General features: G+C 44.1%; 1 protein-coding gene across 2 annotated transcripts in view; it reads left to right on the forward strand.

Moving 5' to 3' along the window:
• dab2ipa (DAB2 interacting protein a) overlaps positions 1 to 13,781 on the forward strand; it is a 118,968-nt gene that overhangs the window by 21,807 nt on the left and 83,380 nt on the right. For both annotated transcript variants that reach the window (XM_041900411.2, XM_041900409.2), the window contains exon 2: positions 13,160 to 13,263. In XM_041900411.2, coding sequence (XP_041756345.2) covers positions 13,195 to 13,263 — 69 coding nt within the window. In that variant the 5' untranslated portion in view covers positions 13,160 to 13,194. The remainder of the gene's footprint in view (positions 1 to 13,159; positions 13,264 to 13,781) is intronic.

A 13,781-nucleotide genomic window follows, 5' to 3' on the forward strand; every position in this document is an offset into this window, starting at 1 on the left:
GAGGGACAGGAGGTAGAACCCTCAGGGCCATGTGCAGTAGGAAGAGAGGGACAGGAGGTAGAACCCTCAGGGCCATGTGCAGTAAGAGGAGAGGGACAGGAGGTAGAACCCTCAGGGCCATGTGCAGTAAGAGGAGAGGGACAGGAGGTAGAACCCTCAGGGCCATGTGCAGTAAGAGGAGAGGGACAGGAGGTAGAACCCTCAGGGCCATGTGCAGTAGGAGGAGAGGGACAGGAGGTAGAACCCTCAGGGCCATGTGCAGTAGGAGGAGAGGGACAGGAGGTAGAACCCTCAGGGCCATGTGCAGTAGGAGGAGAGGGACAGGAGGTAGAACCCTCAGGGCCATGTGCAGTAAGAGGAGAGGGACAGGAGGTAGAACCCTCAGGGCCATGTGCAGTAAGAGGAGAGGGACAGGAGGTAGAACCCTCAGGGCCATGTGCAGTAGGAAGAGAGGGACAGGAGGTAGAACCCTCAGGGCCATGTGCAGTAAGAGGAGAGGGACAGGAGGTAGAACCCTCAGGGCCATGTGCAGTAGGAGGAGAGGGACAGGAGGTAGAACCCTCAGGGCCATGTGCAGTAGGAAGAGAGGGACAGGAGGTAGAACCCTCAGGGCCATGTGCAGTAAGAGGAGAGGGACAGGAGGTAGAACCCTCAGGGCCATGTGCAGTAGGAGGAGAGGGACAGGAGGTAGAACCCTCAGGGCCATGTGCAGTAAGAGGAGAGGGACAGGAGGTAGAACCCTCAGGGCCATGTGCAGTAAGAGGAGAGGGACAGGAGGTAGAACCCTCAGGGCCATGTGCAGTAAGAGGAGAGGGACAGGAGGTAGAACCCTCAGGGCCATGTGCAGTAAGAGGAGAGGGACAGGAGGTGGTGCTCAGAGCAGAGGGAATGTATTGTATCTATTGATGGAGCCAGACTGCATAACCCACACATGGAATATTGCTTTGAATAACTGGAATTATATGATACAGCTAAATTTATTTGGCCCCCAAAGTTGTTGAGAGAATGCCAAGAGTGTGCAAAGCTGTCATCAAGGCAAAGGGTGGCTATTTGAAGAATCTCAAATATAAAATATATTTTGATTTGTTTAACACTTTTTTGGTTACTACATGATTCCATATGTGTTATTTCATAGTTTTGATGTCTTCACTATTATTCTACAATGTAGAAAATAGTAAAAATAAAGAAAAACCCTTGAATGAGTAGGTGTGTCCAAACATTTGACTGGTAGTGTATATGTGATCGTATACAAATGTAAGCAAGGTTTGAAATGATTATATTTAGGTCAAATTTGATATCTTCTTGAGGTCAATTTGCAGTCTACAAATTATTTGTAGTTATGTTCAGGGCCCCTGACCATCCACTCTAGAAAAAATCAGCCCGCAGCTAAATCTAGTTGATGATCCCTGCAGTATGGTATCCTGCACTCTTTTTCTCTCCTCTGTCGATTCTGTCCAGTCGTCTCTTTAACAAATGAATTACACTTTTCTAGAGACTACACAGATGTTGATCAGCTGTTTCTTTCCTTATATTCATTATGTAATCACTGTGTCCAAAGAAGACTATATGATTTACATTAATAGGCTGTTTATCTTCTGAATGGAGAGTGTAGCGTATGTGGAGTTGTCGAAATTCCTTAGTCTGGAGTGGTATGTGGGAGCTTTTAATCCGCACAGCTTTGTGTGGCCGAAATAATGCCTTTATGGGGAGGAAGTGGATCCCAGCTCCATCTGTAAGCCACACACACCCACCAAAATGCTTCTCGAAATATATTGCCTCCCTGCCAAAGATGGAGCATATATTTGTTAATCAACACACAGGCTTATTTTCATTTGGGTAATGGAATGAAATCCAACCAAATCCATGTGGCCGGGCAGGGGAAGGAGAGATGGGGGAGAAAAAGACTGAAGCAGTAATGTTCTGGAGCTGTCTTGGACAGGATTACTTGTGTGGATGGGACACTGGGAGGAGATCATGGCCAGTATTCACAAAGCTTCTCAGAGTAGCAGTGCTTATCTAGGATCAGATTAGATCATAATGAATACGATTATATGAACAGTGGGGGAACTGATCCTAGATCAGCAATCCTACTGAGATGCTTTATGAATATGGGCCCAGGGCATAGCATAATGCTGCAGGGGCAGTAATAGTATCATCAATCGTTGATGATAAAGCCAGCTCTGTGTGGGTGCAGACAGTGTCTAGCTGCTCCTGGGAAGAGCCATGGTTCAAAGGGAGGTCGGCAGTCTTTCTGTACCTCTGGCGTTAAAGAGAGTGAGAGAGACTGAAAGTGAGTTTGAGTTCTTTACCCTACCCAGTTGGAATCCCTTCTAGCCTATTTTTATACTAATGAATGCTGCCTGTGACCTGACCAGGAAAAACTCTGCCACCTAGTCATAGGCTAAAACGAGGGCCCATAGTTATGGACTACTACAAGGGTGTCACTCATTTTGCCCTGGGGGCCGCATTCCGTCTTTAATTCGTATATATTCCCTTGCTGTCAAAATTAGCAAAAAAACAATCCTCTAGCCATCGTTTTTGGAATTTGCGATGCTCCCTGACTGTCTAGCTTTCATTTTGGTGATTATTAGCGAGCTGGACAGTACAGAAACTGTATGAATGTAGGTCCATTATCATTTCTACACAGTTTCGATTTGGTTTTTGTCATTTTAGTAGTTTGGGATGGATCCGGCCTGTGGGCCGTATGTTTGACATCCCTGGACAAGTATATGTAGGGTGAGTTTTTCCTGGTATGTTAAGGTTGCCAGGACAAACTCCCGGCCCCTGTGACTGGCTGTTGTTCCCAGGGTCACGTGTGAGGAGCTCAGAGGGGTGTGACTGGGTGTGTAACATTAGCAGCACTGTTGCTGGACTGATGGGACGTGTTCCCCCGTCAAGGCTTTGGGGGTGTAGGGTCACATGCTGTCAACGTCTAAAAAAGAACATTGAATCATAATATAGCCTATCACCAGGGCTGTACCTCTATACTGCTCTTCAATGACAAACTCTCAGCACTGGTATCTCAAAAAATCATTTTTCTTTTGTTTGACACCGGCACGCTGCTGGAGAGGCCACAAGCATGACATTTACATTTACATCTTATCCAGAGCGACTTACATTATTTTTATTTATTTTTCCTACCCCCTGTGGGAATCGAACCCACAACCCTGGCGTTGCAAACGCCATGCTCTATCAACTGAGCTACATCCCTGGGCCAATTGCGCGCCGCCCCATGGGTCTCCCGGTCACGGCCGGCTACGACAGAGCCTGGATTCGAACCAGGATCTCTAGTGGCACAGCTAGCACTGCAATGCAGTGCCTTAGACCACTGCGCCACTATGACCCCTGACCTGCCCCCTCAGGAGCATAACTCACCTCCTCACTGGGATTGTTTATCCTGACATGTAGGTGCAGTGCAGTGCTGTTCTCTAGTCTAGCACATGACATCAGAACCTGCTCAACTCAGTACAACAGAGGGTTGACTGAATAGTCTGAATAGGTTTCTGGCAGACTGTTAGTATATCTGAGGTTGAAATGTCGGGCACAGTGAGAAAAGGTTTGGGGAGGAAGTCCTACTACTACAGAGTACTGGTTCGGACCCGTCTGCACAGACCGCACAGTCGCTCCAGGAGTAGGACCAGAGCTGCAAACAGAGTTAACCAACTACTATTTTATCCTTTGGGACAGCCCTCCTCCACCATAAAAGTCATCCCTCAGGACTGTTGTTTGTCACTTCAATTAGTTTTGTCTAACCTAAATATCCCAGGAGAAGGTGTGATGTATGGTGTTGAACAGTGAACAAGTAGGCTACCACTGTAACTGCACAGTAAACTAGGGCTGTCCCCGACAAAAAAATAATCTTGGTCGATCGAAATACATTTTAACGTGTATTTTTCCATATATATATTATATAAACTATATGTATTGAGCTTGTCTGATGCTTTAAGCATACATGATGAAATAAGACACAAATGACTTGAGGGAGCCAGAGATCAAGATATCCAGAAGAAAAAAGCCTTAACCTGACCCGACCATCCTCCTCTTGCTCCTGCTGGCTTTCGCAGATTCTGCCGTTACTCTACTGAAGTTGCCGGTAATAGGCTATAATAGGTCGGCAACCTTTCTCATGTTGAATACCAATTTATCTGACTATTTCTACCGATCTGCGTGCCAGTTATGGTTTTCATATGCACATTTTCGTGGAACAGTTTCATTTAATTTATAATGTCTTCGTATCTCAAAATCATTGTCATGTGGTTATTAAAAATTCTATCCAAATCTAAATGAAAATTATACAAACCCAAAAAGTAACTTCTATTGCCATTTGCCAACTATGTAAAAATCGCCTACATAAAGCCAACAAATAAAAACATTGCATCCTGCAGGTAGAAAATATCCTATAAATCACATTGGCTACCGCATGGCCTGTCTGCAACGAACTTGTATCAACTATCAACTTGGGTCTGGCCCGAATGCGCTAGCAAACTTGCAACATTGTATAAAATATTCTGGTCTCTCAGTTTCCTGCGCCAGTGAGCTCGGGACAGACACGGCTGTAGGCTATTTGCGCAAGGGGTAAGAGGTCATCAGGTAGGCCTATTTTATGATGTTTCCACTGGATCAGAGCATGACATTTTTCCCTTTCACGCTGAGTGGTTATCGAAAGGGAGAGAGCTGGAAATATTTTTCTAATAAATTGAGGAACTATTGTCATTCTCAATGGATGTAAAAACAGACTTTGTTTGCTTGCTGTTTGAGGTGAAGAAAACATTACTTTGAGTAGCTCCACAGTTCATTAGTGGTGGTGCGTTAAGCCAATCAGAAATACTATCAGATCCCCAAATGGGCACATTTATATGCCTACATTTGCACATAGGCCAAGTAGCCTATAGGCTTACTTCTATGAGTAATCAGGTGTGTGTCCTTACTCAACATTGACTGGAGCGCTCCAAACAAAAGACAATGACTAAATCGACAACTCGTAAATGGAATGAAATAAACCAAATCTTGATTCTCACAAGCATAGGTTGTGCGCTCTGCAAACAACGTGTCCACTCAGACAATGAGAACAGTAGAATACTGGAATAATAATATATTGAACGCATTAACAGAAATTAACTTAACAAAACAAACATTGTAGATTAGGAATTAACGGTAAATGTACTACTGGTGATATACAGTGGGGAGAACAAGTATTTGATACACTGCCGATTTTGCAGGTTTTCCTACTTACAAAGCATGTAGAGGTCTGTAATTTTTATCATAGATACACTTCAACTGTGAGAGACGGAATCTAAAATCCAGAAAATCACATTGTATGATTTTTAAGTAATTAATTTGCATTTTATTGCATGACATAAGTATTTGATCAGAAAAGCAGAACTTAATATTTGGTACAGAAACCTTTGTTTGCAATTACAGAGATCATACGTTTCCTGTAGGTCTTGACCAGGTTTGCACACACTGCAGCAGGGATTTTGGCCCACTCCTCCATACAGACCTTCTCCAGATCCTTCAGGTTTCGGGGCTGTCGCTGGGCAATATGGACTTTCAGCTCCCTCCAAAGATTTTCTATTGGGTTCAGGTCTGGAGACTGGCTAGGCCACTCCAGGACCTTGAGATGCTTCTTACGAAGCCACTCCTTAGTTGCCCTGGCTGTGTGTTTCGGGTCGTTGTCATGCTGGAAGACCCAGCCACGACTCATCTTCAATGCTCTTACTGAGGGAAGGAGGTTGTTGGCCAAGATCTCGCGATACATGGCCCCATCCATCCTCCCCTCAATACGGTGCAGTCGTCCTGTCCCCTTTGCAGAAAAGCATCCCCAAAGAATGATGTTTCCACCTCCATGCTTCACGGTTGGGATGGTGTTCTTGGGGTTGTACTCATCCTTCTTCTTCCTCCAAACACGGCGAGTGGAGTTTAGACCAAAAAGCTCAATTTTTGTCTCATCAGACCACATGACCTTCTCCCATTCCTCCTCTGCCAATGACCATCTGGATGATCCAAACTTCAGACGGGCCTGGACATGCGCTGGCTTGAGCAGGGGGACCTTGCGTGCGCTGCAGGATTTTAATCCATGACGGCGTAGTGTGTTACTAATGGTTTTCTTTGAGACTGTGGTCCCAGCTCTCTTCAGGTCATTGACCAGGTCCTGCCGTGTAGTTCTGGGCTGATCCCTCACCTTCCTCATGATCATTGATGCCCCACGAGGTGAGATCTTGCATGGAGCCCCAGACCGAGGGTGATTGACCGTCATCTTGAACTTCTTCCATTTTCTAATAACAGTTGTTGCCTTCTCACCAAGCTGCTTGCCAATTGTCCTGTAGCCCATCCCAGCCTTGTGCAGGTCTACAATTTTATCCCTGATGTCCTTACACAGCTCTCTGGTCTTGGCCATTGTGGAGAGGTTGGAGTCTGTTTGATTGAGTGTGTGGACAGGTGTCTTTTATACAGGTAACGAGTTCAAACAGGTGCAGTTAATACAGGTAATGAGTGGAGAACAGGAGGGCTTCTTAAAGAAAAACTAACAGGTCTGTGAGAGCCGGAATTCTTACTGGTTGGTAGGTGATCAAATACTTATGTCATGCAATAAAATGCAAATTAATTACTTAAAAATCATACAATGTGATTTTCTGGATTTTTGTTTTAGATTCCGTCTCTCACAGTTGAAGTGTACCTATGATAGACATTACAGACCTCTACATGCTTTGTAAGTAGGAAAACCTGCAAAATTGGCAGTGTATCAAATACTTGTTCTCCCCACTGTATGTAATGGGGAATTGATAGACACTAACAATCAAACGCAAACAATGCACACCATGAAGTTATGAAATTGGCAGGAGAGAGCGCGGAGAGATGTGCATCTTAGCCACATTCCCTTCTTCTTGGACTGTGCCATTCAGTAGCCTGCGCAATGGATTAGTCTCGGCCCCCTATACAGTGGGGAGAAAAAAAGTATTTAGTCAGCTACCAATTGTGCAAGTTCTCCCACTTAAAAAGATGAGAGAGGCCTGTAATTTCATCATAGGTACACGTCAACTATGACAGACAAAATGAGAAAAAAGAATCCAGAAAATCACATTGTAGGAATTTTAATGAATTTATTTGCAAATTATGGTGGAAAATAAGTATTTGGTCAATAACAAAAGTTTCTCAATACTTTGTTATATACCCTTTGTTGGCAATGACACAGGTCAAACGTTTTCTGTAAGTCTTCACAAGGTTTTCACACACTGTTGCTGGTATTTTGGCCATTCCTCCATGCAGATCTCCTCTAGAGCAGTGATGTTTTGGGGCTGTCGCTGGGCAACACAGACTTTCAAATCCCTCCAAAGATTTTCTATGGGGTTGAGATCTGGAGACTGGCTAGGCCACTCCAGGACCTTGAAATGCTTCTTACGAAGCCACTCCTTCGTTGCCCGGGCGGTGTGTTTGGGATCATTGTCATGCTGAAAGACCCAGCCACATTTCATCTTCAATGCCCTTGCTGATGGAAGGAGGTTTTCACTCAAAATCTCACGATACATGGCCCCATTCATTCTTTCCTTTACACGGATCAGTCGTCCTGGTCCCTTTGCAGAAAAACAGCCCCAAAGCATGATGTTTCCACTCCCATGCTTCACAGTAGGTATGGTGTTCTTTGGATGCAACTCAGCATTCTTTGTCCTCCAAACACGACGAGTTGAGTTTTTACCAAAAAGTTCTATTTTGGTTTCATCTGACCATATGACATTCTCCCAATCCTCTTCTGGATCATCCAAATGCACTCTTGCAAACTTCAGACGGGACATGTACTGGCTTAAGCAGGGGGACACGTCTGGCACTGCAGGATTTGAGTCCCTGGCGGCGTAGTGTGTTACTGATGGTAGGCTTTGTTACTTTGGTCCCAGCTCTCTGCAGGTCATTCACTAGGTCCCCCCGTGTGGTTCTGGGATTTTTGCTCACCGTTCTTGTGATCATTTTGACCCCACGGGGTGAGATCTTGGGTGGAGCCCCAGATCGAGGGAGATTATCAGTGGTCTTGTATGTCTTCCATTTCCTAATAATTGCTCCCACAGTTGATTTCTTCAAACCAAGCTGCTTACCTATTGCAGATTCAGTCTTCCCAGCCTGGTGCAGGTCTACAATTTTGTTTCTGGTGTCCTTTGACAGCTCTTTGGTCTTGGCCATAGTGGAGTTTGGAGTGTGACTGTTTGAGGTTGTGGACAGGTGTCTTTTATACTGATAACAAGTTCAAACAGGTGCTATTAATACAGGTAACGAGTGGAGGACAGAGGAGCCTCTTAAAGAAGTTGTTACAGGTCTGTGAGAGCCAGAAATCTTGCTTGTTTGTAGGTGACCAAATACTTATATCCCACCATAAATTGCAAATTAATTAATTAAAAATCCTACAATGTGATTTTCTGAATTTTTTTCTCTCAATTTGTCTGTCATAGTTGACGTATACCTATGATGAAAATTACAGGCCTCTCATCTTTTTAAGTGGGAGAACTTGCACAATTGGTGGCTGACTAAATACTTTTTTTCCCCACTGTATATTTGCTACTGCTCCACAAATCTTGGTTGACCAACAACCTATCGACCAAACAATCGACCAGTCGACTAATTGGGGTCAGCCCTACAGTGTAAACAGCCTTGGTAGTGTTTGTCTGAAGTTGTCTGATGATCTGCGGCTTTCGGCTTGCGCTCTGGACTGAATTACATTTTACATTTACATTTTAATCATTTAGCAGACGCTCTTATCCAGAGCGACTTAAAGTTAGTGAGTGCATACATTTTCATAGGCTCATCTTGTCATATAGGAATTTACACACAGGTATAGGTTAGGCTATGGGGAAAGGGGACCCCTTTTTATAACCTAAAATAGCTTGCCCCTGGCTTTTACTTCCAATTAGTGGTGGAAAAACAATTTTTTTCAATTTGGAGATGAAAAACCACAAGCTAATGGTCTCCAAAGCCATGTTTCCTGTGTTGTTTACGATCTGTACCTAGAGTTGCTCTTTAAAGTCATCTTTTAAACTTGAGTCTGAGTGCTCTACTCAGAATTCCTTTGTATTCAAATAAACCCTTTGGAAAATGGACATCAGACATTTTTGTGCTTTGGAGAGAAAAGGTAATCTTTCTCGTATCACAGTGCTGTTGTGTGACACTCACACTGAAACTGAGACCTTTGGGACATGACTGCATTGTTTGGTTTGTCCAATGGCCAAAATGTCTGAAGACGGAGCACATTTTTGATTGTCAGTGTTAAACGGATACTTCGGGATTTTGGCAGTGAGGCCCTTTATTTACGTCCCCAGAGTTGGAGGAACTCATGGATTCCATTTTTATGTCTCTGCGTGCAGTTTGAAGGAAGTTGCTAACTAGCGTTAGCGCAATGCCTGGAAGTCTATGGGTATCTGCTAGCATGCTAAAACTAAAATACTAAGGTTCATTATTTCACCACATGGTATTAAAATGTATTTTTACATTTAAGTCATTTAGCAGACACTCTTATCCAGAGCGACTTACAAATTGGTGCATTCAACTTAGGATAGCCAGTCGGACAACCACTCTTAAAAAAAAAAAATGTTTATGGGGGGTGGGGGAAATGTATCTATACTCTAAGTCTAAACACTTTAAGGATACTGTATCAAACAAGAAATCAAACAAAAGATTGATGCAATGGTGTGCTGCAGTAGGCTGTAAACTGTTTGTAATTTGATAGGTCACTGTGAAGACTTCTCTCTGATACAGGTTGGCTCTGCCTCAGGGGATGCACTCCCACTGGCCTATACACCATGGACTGACTGCACTAAAAGACTGATAAACACCCTCTGCTCTGTCAGTGAAGTAGAACATTTTAGTTTACAGAGGCTGTACAGTACTTTATGTAGGCATATATGATGGGGTCTTAAGCTTCTTCTAGTGGCAGATTCTCTGCTATGGCAGATGAAGGAGCTCGCAGGGTGTTGCTGTTAACTGAACCCTGATAAGATGTTGTGACTGAGACAGACGGGTGCACACTGATCAGACCAGACCTTGGTTGTATTGTATGTCAGGATCTCATACACACTGACAGGGCTGATATCTTTGGTCAGACTGGAATAAAGCCAGTGTGCCTGGAGTGGACTTGAGTTCCAACAAGAGGTGTGGGAAAGGTCCAGTCTTGTGTCGCTAGACAGCAGCAGGTATGGTATGCTCTATCCGTCACTGCGGTCACTGTGTTTGCACTCGACAAACCTGGGCAGAGAGGTGAAAAGTTCATGGTACAGGTTGGTGTCAGGGGTGCTCTGCCGACAAGAGTCCAATCACAGAGCTGAGTTGGGGGCTGAAATATCTCCATTGTCTGGAGGAGCCCACTCTCTGAGACAAGTCTGAATTCAAGTGAGGCAGCCTCAGCCTACTGCCCTTTTAATGGCTATGCTGTTGACGCTAATGATCGCTTACTGTATACAGGAATAAGGAATACATAGCTTGGGGCTTTGGCACAAAGTTAGTCTGAAGATGTTGAAGAGGGAAGCATTTTAAAAGTATTTGTATTTAAAGAATAGAACTGACAGAAATGGTTGAAATTGGCCTAGTCTTGGGTGACAATATGTAACACGTGTACTTGAGGTACCTTCAATTAATTCTGAATTTAAAGAAGTAGAAAAAAATCGGTTTATTGATTTGAAGCAACATTTTAGGCTATATTCTTAACATTTTTGACTACTGTACTCCTGCTTAGAAAACCCTTGAAGAAATGTCAGCTAGTCAAGGCAGACTTATGGCGATGCCTTCTGAAAGCTAGCCAGTGAAGGATGCAGTCAGAGGATATTCCCTGAGACAGCCAAACGCAGTGTAAACATTCTCCAGACATCTGGCAGCCAGACGGTTTCTACACATGACTTTCCCATTTTGACAGCGTTCTCTTCCTGCTTTGAAGTGATATTGTCGTGTTGATGTGCTTTCATATTATCTCTTGGCCTTTCTGTGGCTGATGAGCTACAGGAGCTAGCCTAGCAAATCCCATTATTAGCTGAAATTGTTCTAAAAGCCAGAAGTGAAGTATTACACTATAAAAATGTTCTCATGTAATTGAATGCAGTGCTTTTTCTGTTATCTCCTTCCTCTGTGAGAAAGTGTGAGGCAATAAATGAGGGAGCTCAGAGGTCTACCATCTTGTTAGAGCCTTATCTTTCCCACAGGCAGCAAGGCAGAAATAAGTGACACTTCACTCTGGGCCTATCAACTTAGAACAGATACCGACACACAGAAAGAGAGAACAAGCATGGATTTCATAGTCTGTCAGGGATGGCAGTTTTCCATGCAAACTCTGCTTCTACCTTTCTCTCGTTGCATTCTGCATAGACAAACAGGGGTAGTGTGTAGCGCATCTCAAACACAAATCATTTAGGCGAAGCCCGAGCCAAGGGGTTGTGTATACCTTTTTCATTTTATGCTTTCTCCTCCTTTCTGAAGATCATATGTACAGTGAGGGGAAAAAAGTATTTGATCCCCTGCTGATTTTGTACGTTTGCCCACTGACAAAGAAATGATCAGTCTATAATTTTAATGGTAGGTTTATTTGAACAGTGAGAGACAGAATAACAACAAAAAATCCAGAAAAACGCATGTAAAAAATGTTATGAATTGATTTGCATTTTAATGAGGGAAATAAGTATTTGACCCCTCTGCAAAACATGACTTAGTACTTGGTGGCAAAACCCTTGTTGCAATCACAGAGGTCAGACGTTTTTTGTAGTTGGCCACAATATTTGCACACATCTCAGTAGGGATTTTGTCCCACTCCTCTTTGCAGATCTTCTCCAAGTCATTAAGGTTTCGAGGCTGACGTTTGGCAACTCGAACCTTCAGCTCCCTCCACAGATTTTCTATGGAATTAAGGTCTGGAGACTGGCTAGGCCACTCCAGGACCTTAATGTGCTTCTTCTTGAGCCACTCCTTTGTTGCCTTGGCCATGTGTTTTGGGTCATTGTCATGCTGGAATACCCATCCACGACCCATTTTCAATGCCCTGGCTGAGGGAAGGAGGTTCTCACCCAAAATGTGACGGTACACGGCCCCGTCCATCGTCCCTTTGATGCGGTGAAGTTGTCCTGTCCCCTTAGCAGAAAAACACCCCCAAAGCATAATGTTTCCACCTCCACGTTTGAAGGTGGGGATGTTGTACTTGGGGTCATAGGCAGCATTCCTCCTCCTCCAAACACGGCGAGTTGAGTTGACGGCAAAGAGCTCGATTTTGGTCTCATCTGACCACAACACTTTCACCCAGTTCTCCTCGGAATCATTCAGATGTTCATTGGCAAACTTCAGGCGGGCATTTATATGTGCTTTCTTGAGCAGGGGGACCTTGCAGGCGCTGCAGGATTTCAGTCCTTCATGGCGTAGTGTGTTACCATTTATTTTCTTGGTGACTATGGTCCCAGCTGCCTTGAGATCATTGACAAGATCCTCCCGTGTAGTTCTGGGCTGATTCCTCACCGTTCTCATGATCATTGCAACTCCACGAGGTGAGATCTTGCATGGAGCCCCAGGCCGAGGGAGATTGACAGTTCTTTTGTGTTTCTTCCATTTGCGAATAATCGCACCAGCTGTTGTCACCTTCTCACCAAGCTGCTTGGCGATGGTCTTGTAGCCCATTCCAGCCTTGTGTAGGTCTACAATCTTGTCCCTGACATCCTTGGAGAGCTCTTTGGTCTTGGCCATGGTGGAGAGTTTGGAATCTGATTGATTGATTGCTTCTGTGGACAGGTGTCATTTTATACAGGTAACAAACTGAGATTAGGAGCACTCCCTTTAAGAGTGTGCTCCTAATCTCAGCTCGTTACCTGTATAAAAGACACCTGGGAGCCAGAAATCTTTGTGATTGAGAGGGGGTCAAATACTTATTCCCTCATTAAAATGCAAATAAATTTATAACATTTTTGACATGCGTTTTTCTGGATTTTGTTGTTGTTATTCTGTCTCTCATTGTTCAAATAAACCTACCATTAAAATTATAGACTGATCATTTCTTTGTCAGTGGGCAAACATACAAAATCAGCAGGGGATCAAATACTTTTTTCCCTCACTGTACATTGTTCGGGATTATAATAGCACCGCAAACGTCTACCTTTGGAATTTGATTGAATTGTGCCGCAATGACTTACATGTGAATTCCTCTCCCCCTCCCCAGAGCTCTCTCCTGAGAGGGTGGGTCGCAGGCGCAGCATGCCAGGCAGCGCTTTGGACAAGAGCCCCTCCATGGAGCCGGCCACCTCCACCCCATTCAAAGTCACGGTGAGCATTCAACAGGACACCTACTATACTGTGCTCGCTCGCTCGCTCTCTCGCTCGCTCGTTCTCCCCCTCCTCCCTCTCGCTCGCTCGCTCTCTCGCTCTTTTCTCCCCCTGCCCCCTCTCGCTCTCTCTCTCTCCCCCTCCACCTTTCTCTCAAATTCAAATTCAGATTGCTTTATTGGCATGAAATACAATTGTACATGGATGAAATTACACTATGTATTACTTGTAAGTTACTGTATATACAATGTAAATGGTCATGGGATGTCCGTCAGGCTATGGCAATCATATACAGTTGAAGTCGGAAGTTTACATACACTTAGGTTGGAGTCATTAAAACTCGATTTTCAACCACTCCACAAATTTCTTGTTAACAATCTATAGTTTTGGCAAGTCAGTTAGGACATCTACTTTGTGCATGACACAAGTAATTTTACCAACAATTGTTTACAGACAGATTATTTCACTTATAATTCACTGTATCACAATTCCAGTGGGTCAGAAGTTTACATACACTA

The sequence above is a fragment of the Coregonus clupeaformis genome, chromosome 16, assembly GCF_020615455.1.
Source record: "Coregonus clupeaformis isolate EN_2021a chromosome 16, ASM2061545v1, whole genome shotgun sequence".
Taxonomy (NCBI): domain Eukaryota; kingdom Metazoa; phylum Chordata; class Actinopteri; order Salmoniformes; family Salmonidae; genus Coregonus; species Coregonus clupeaformis.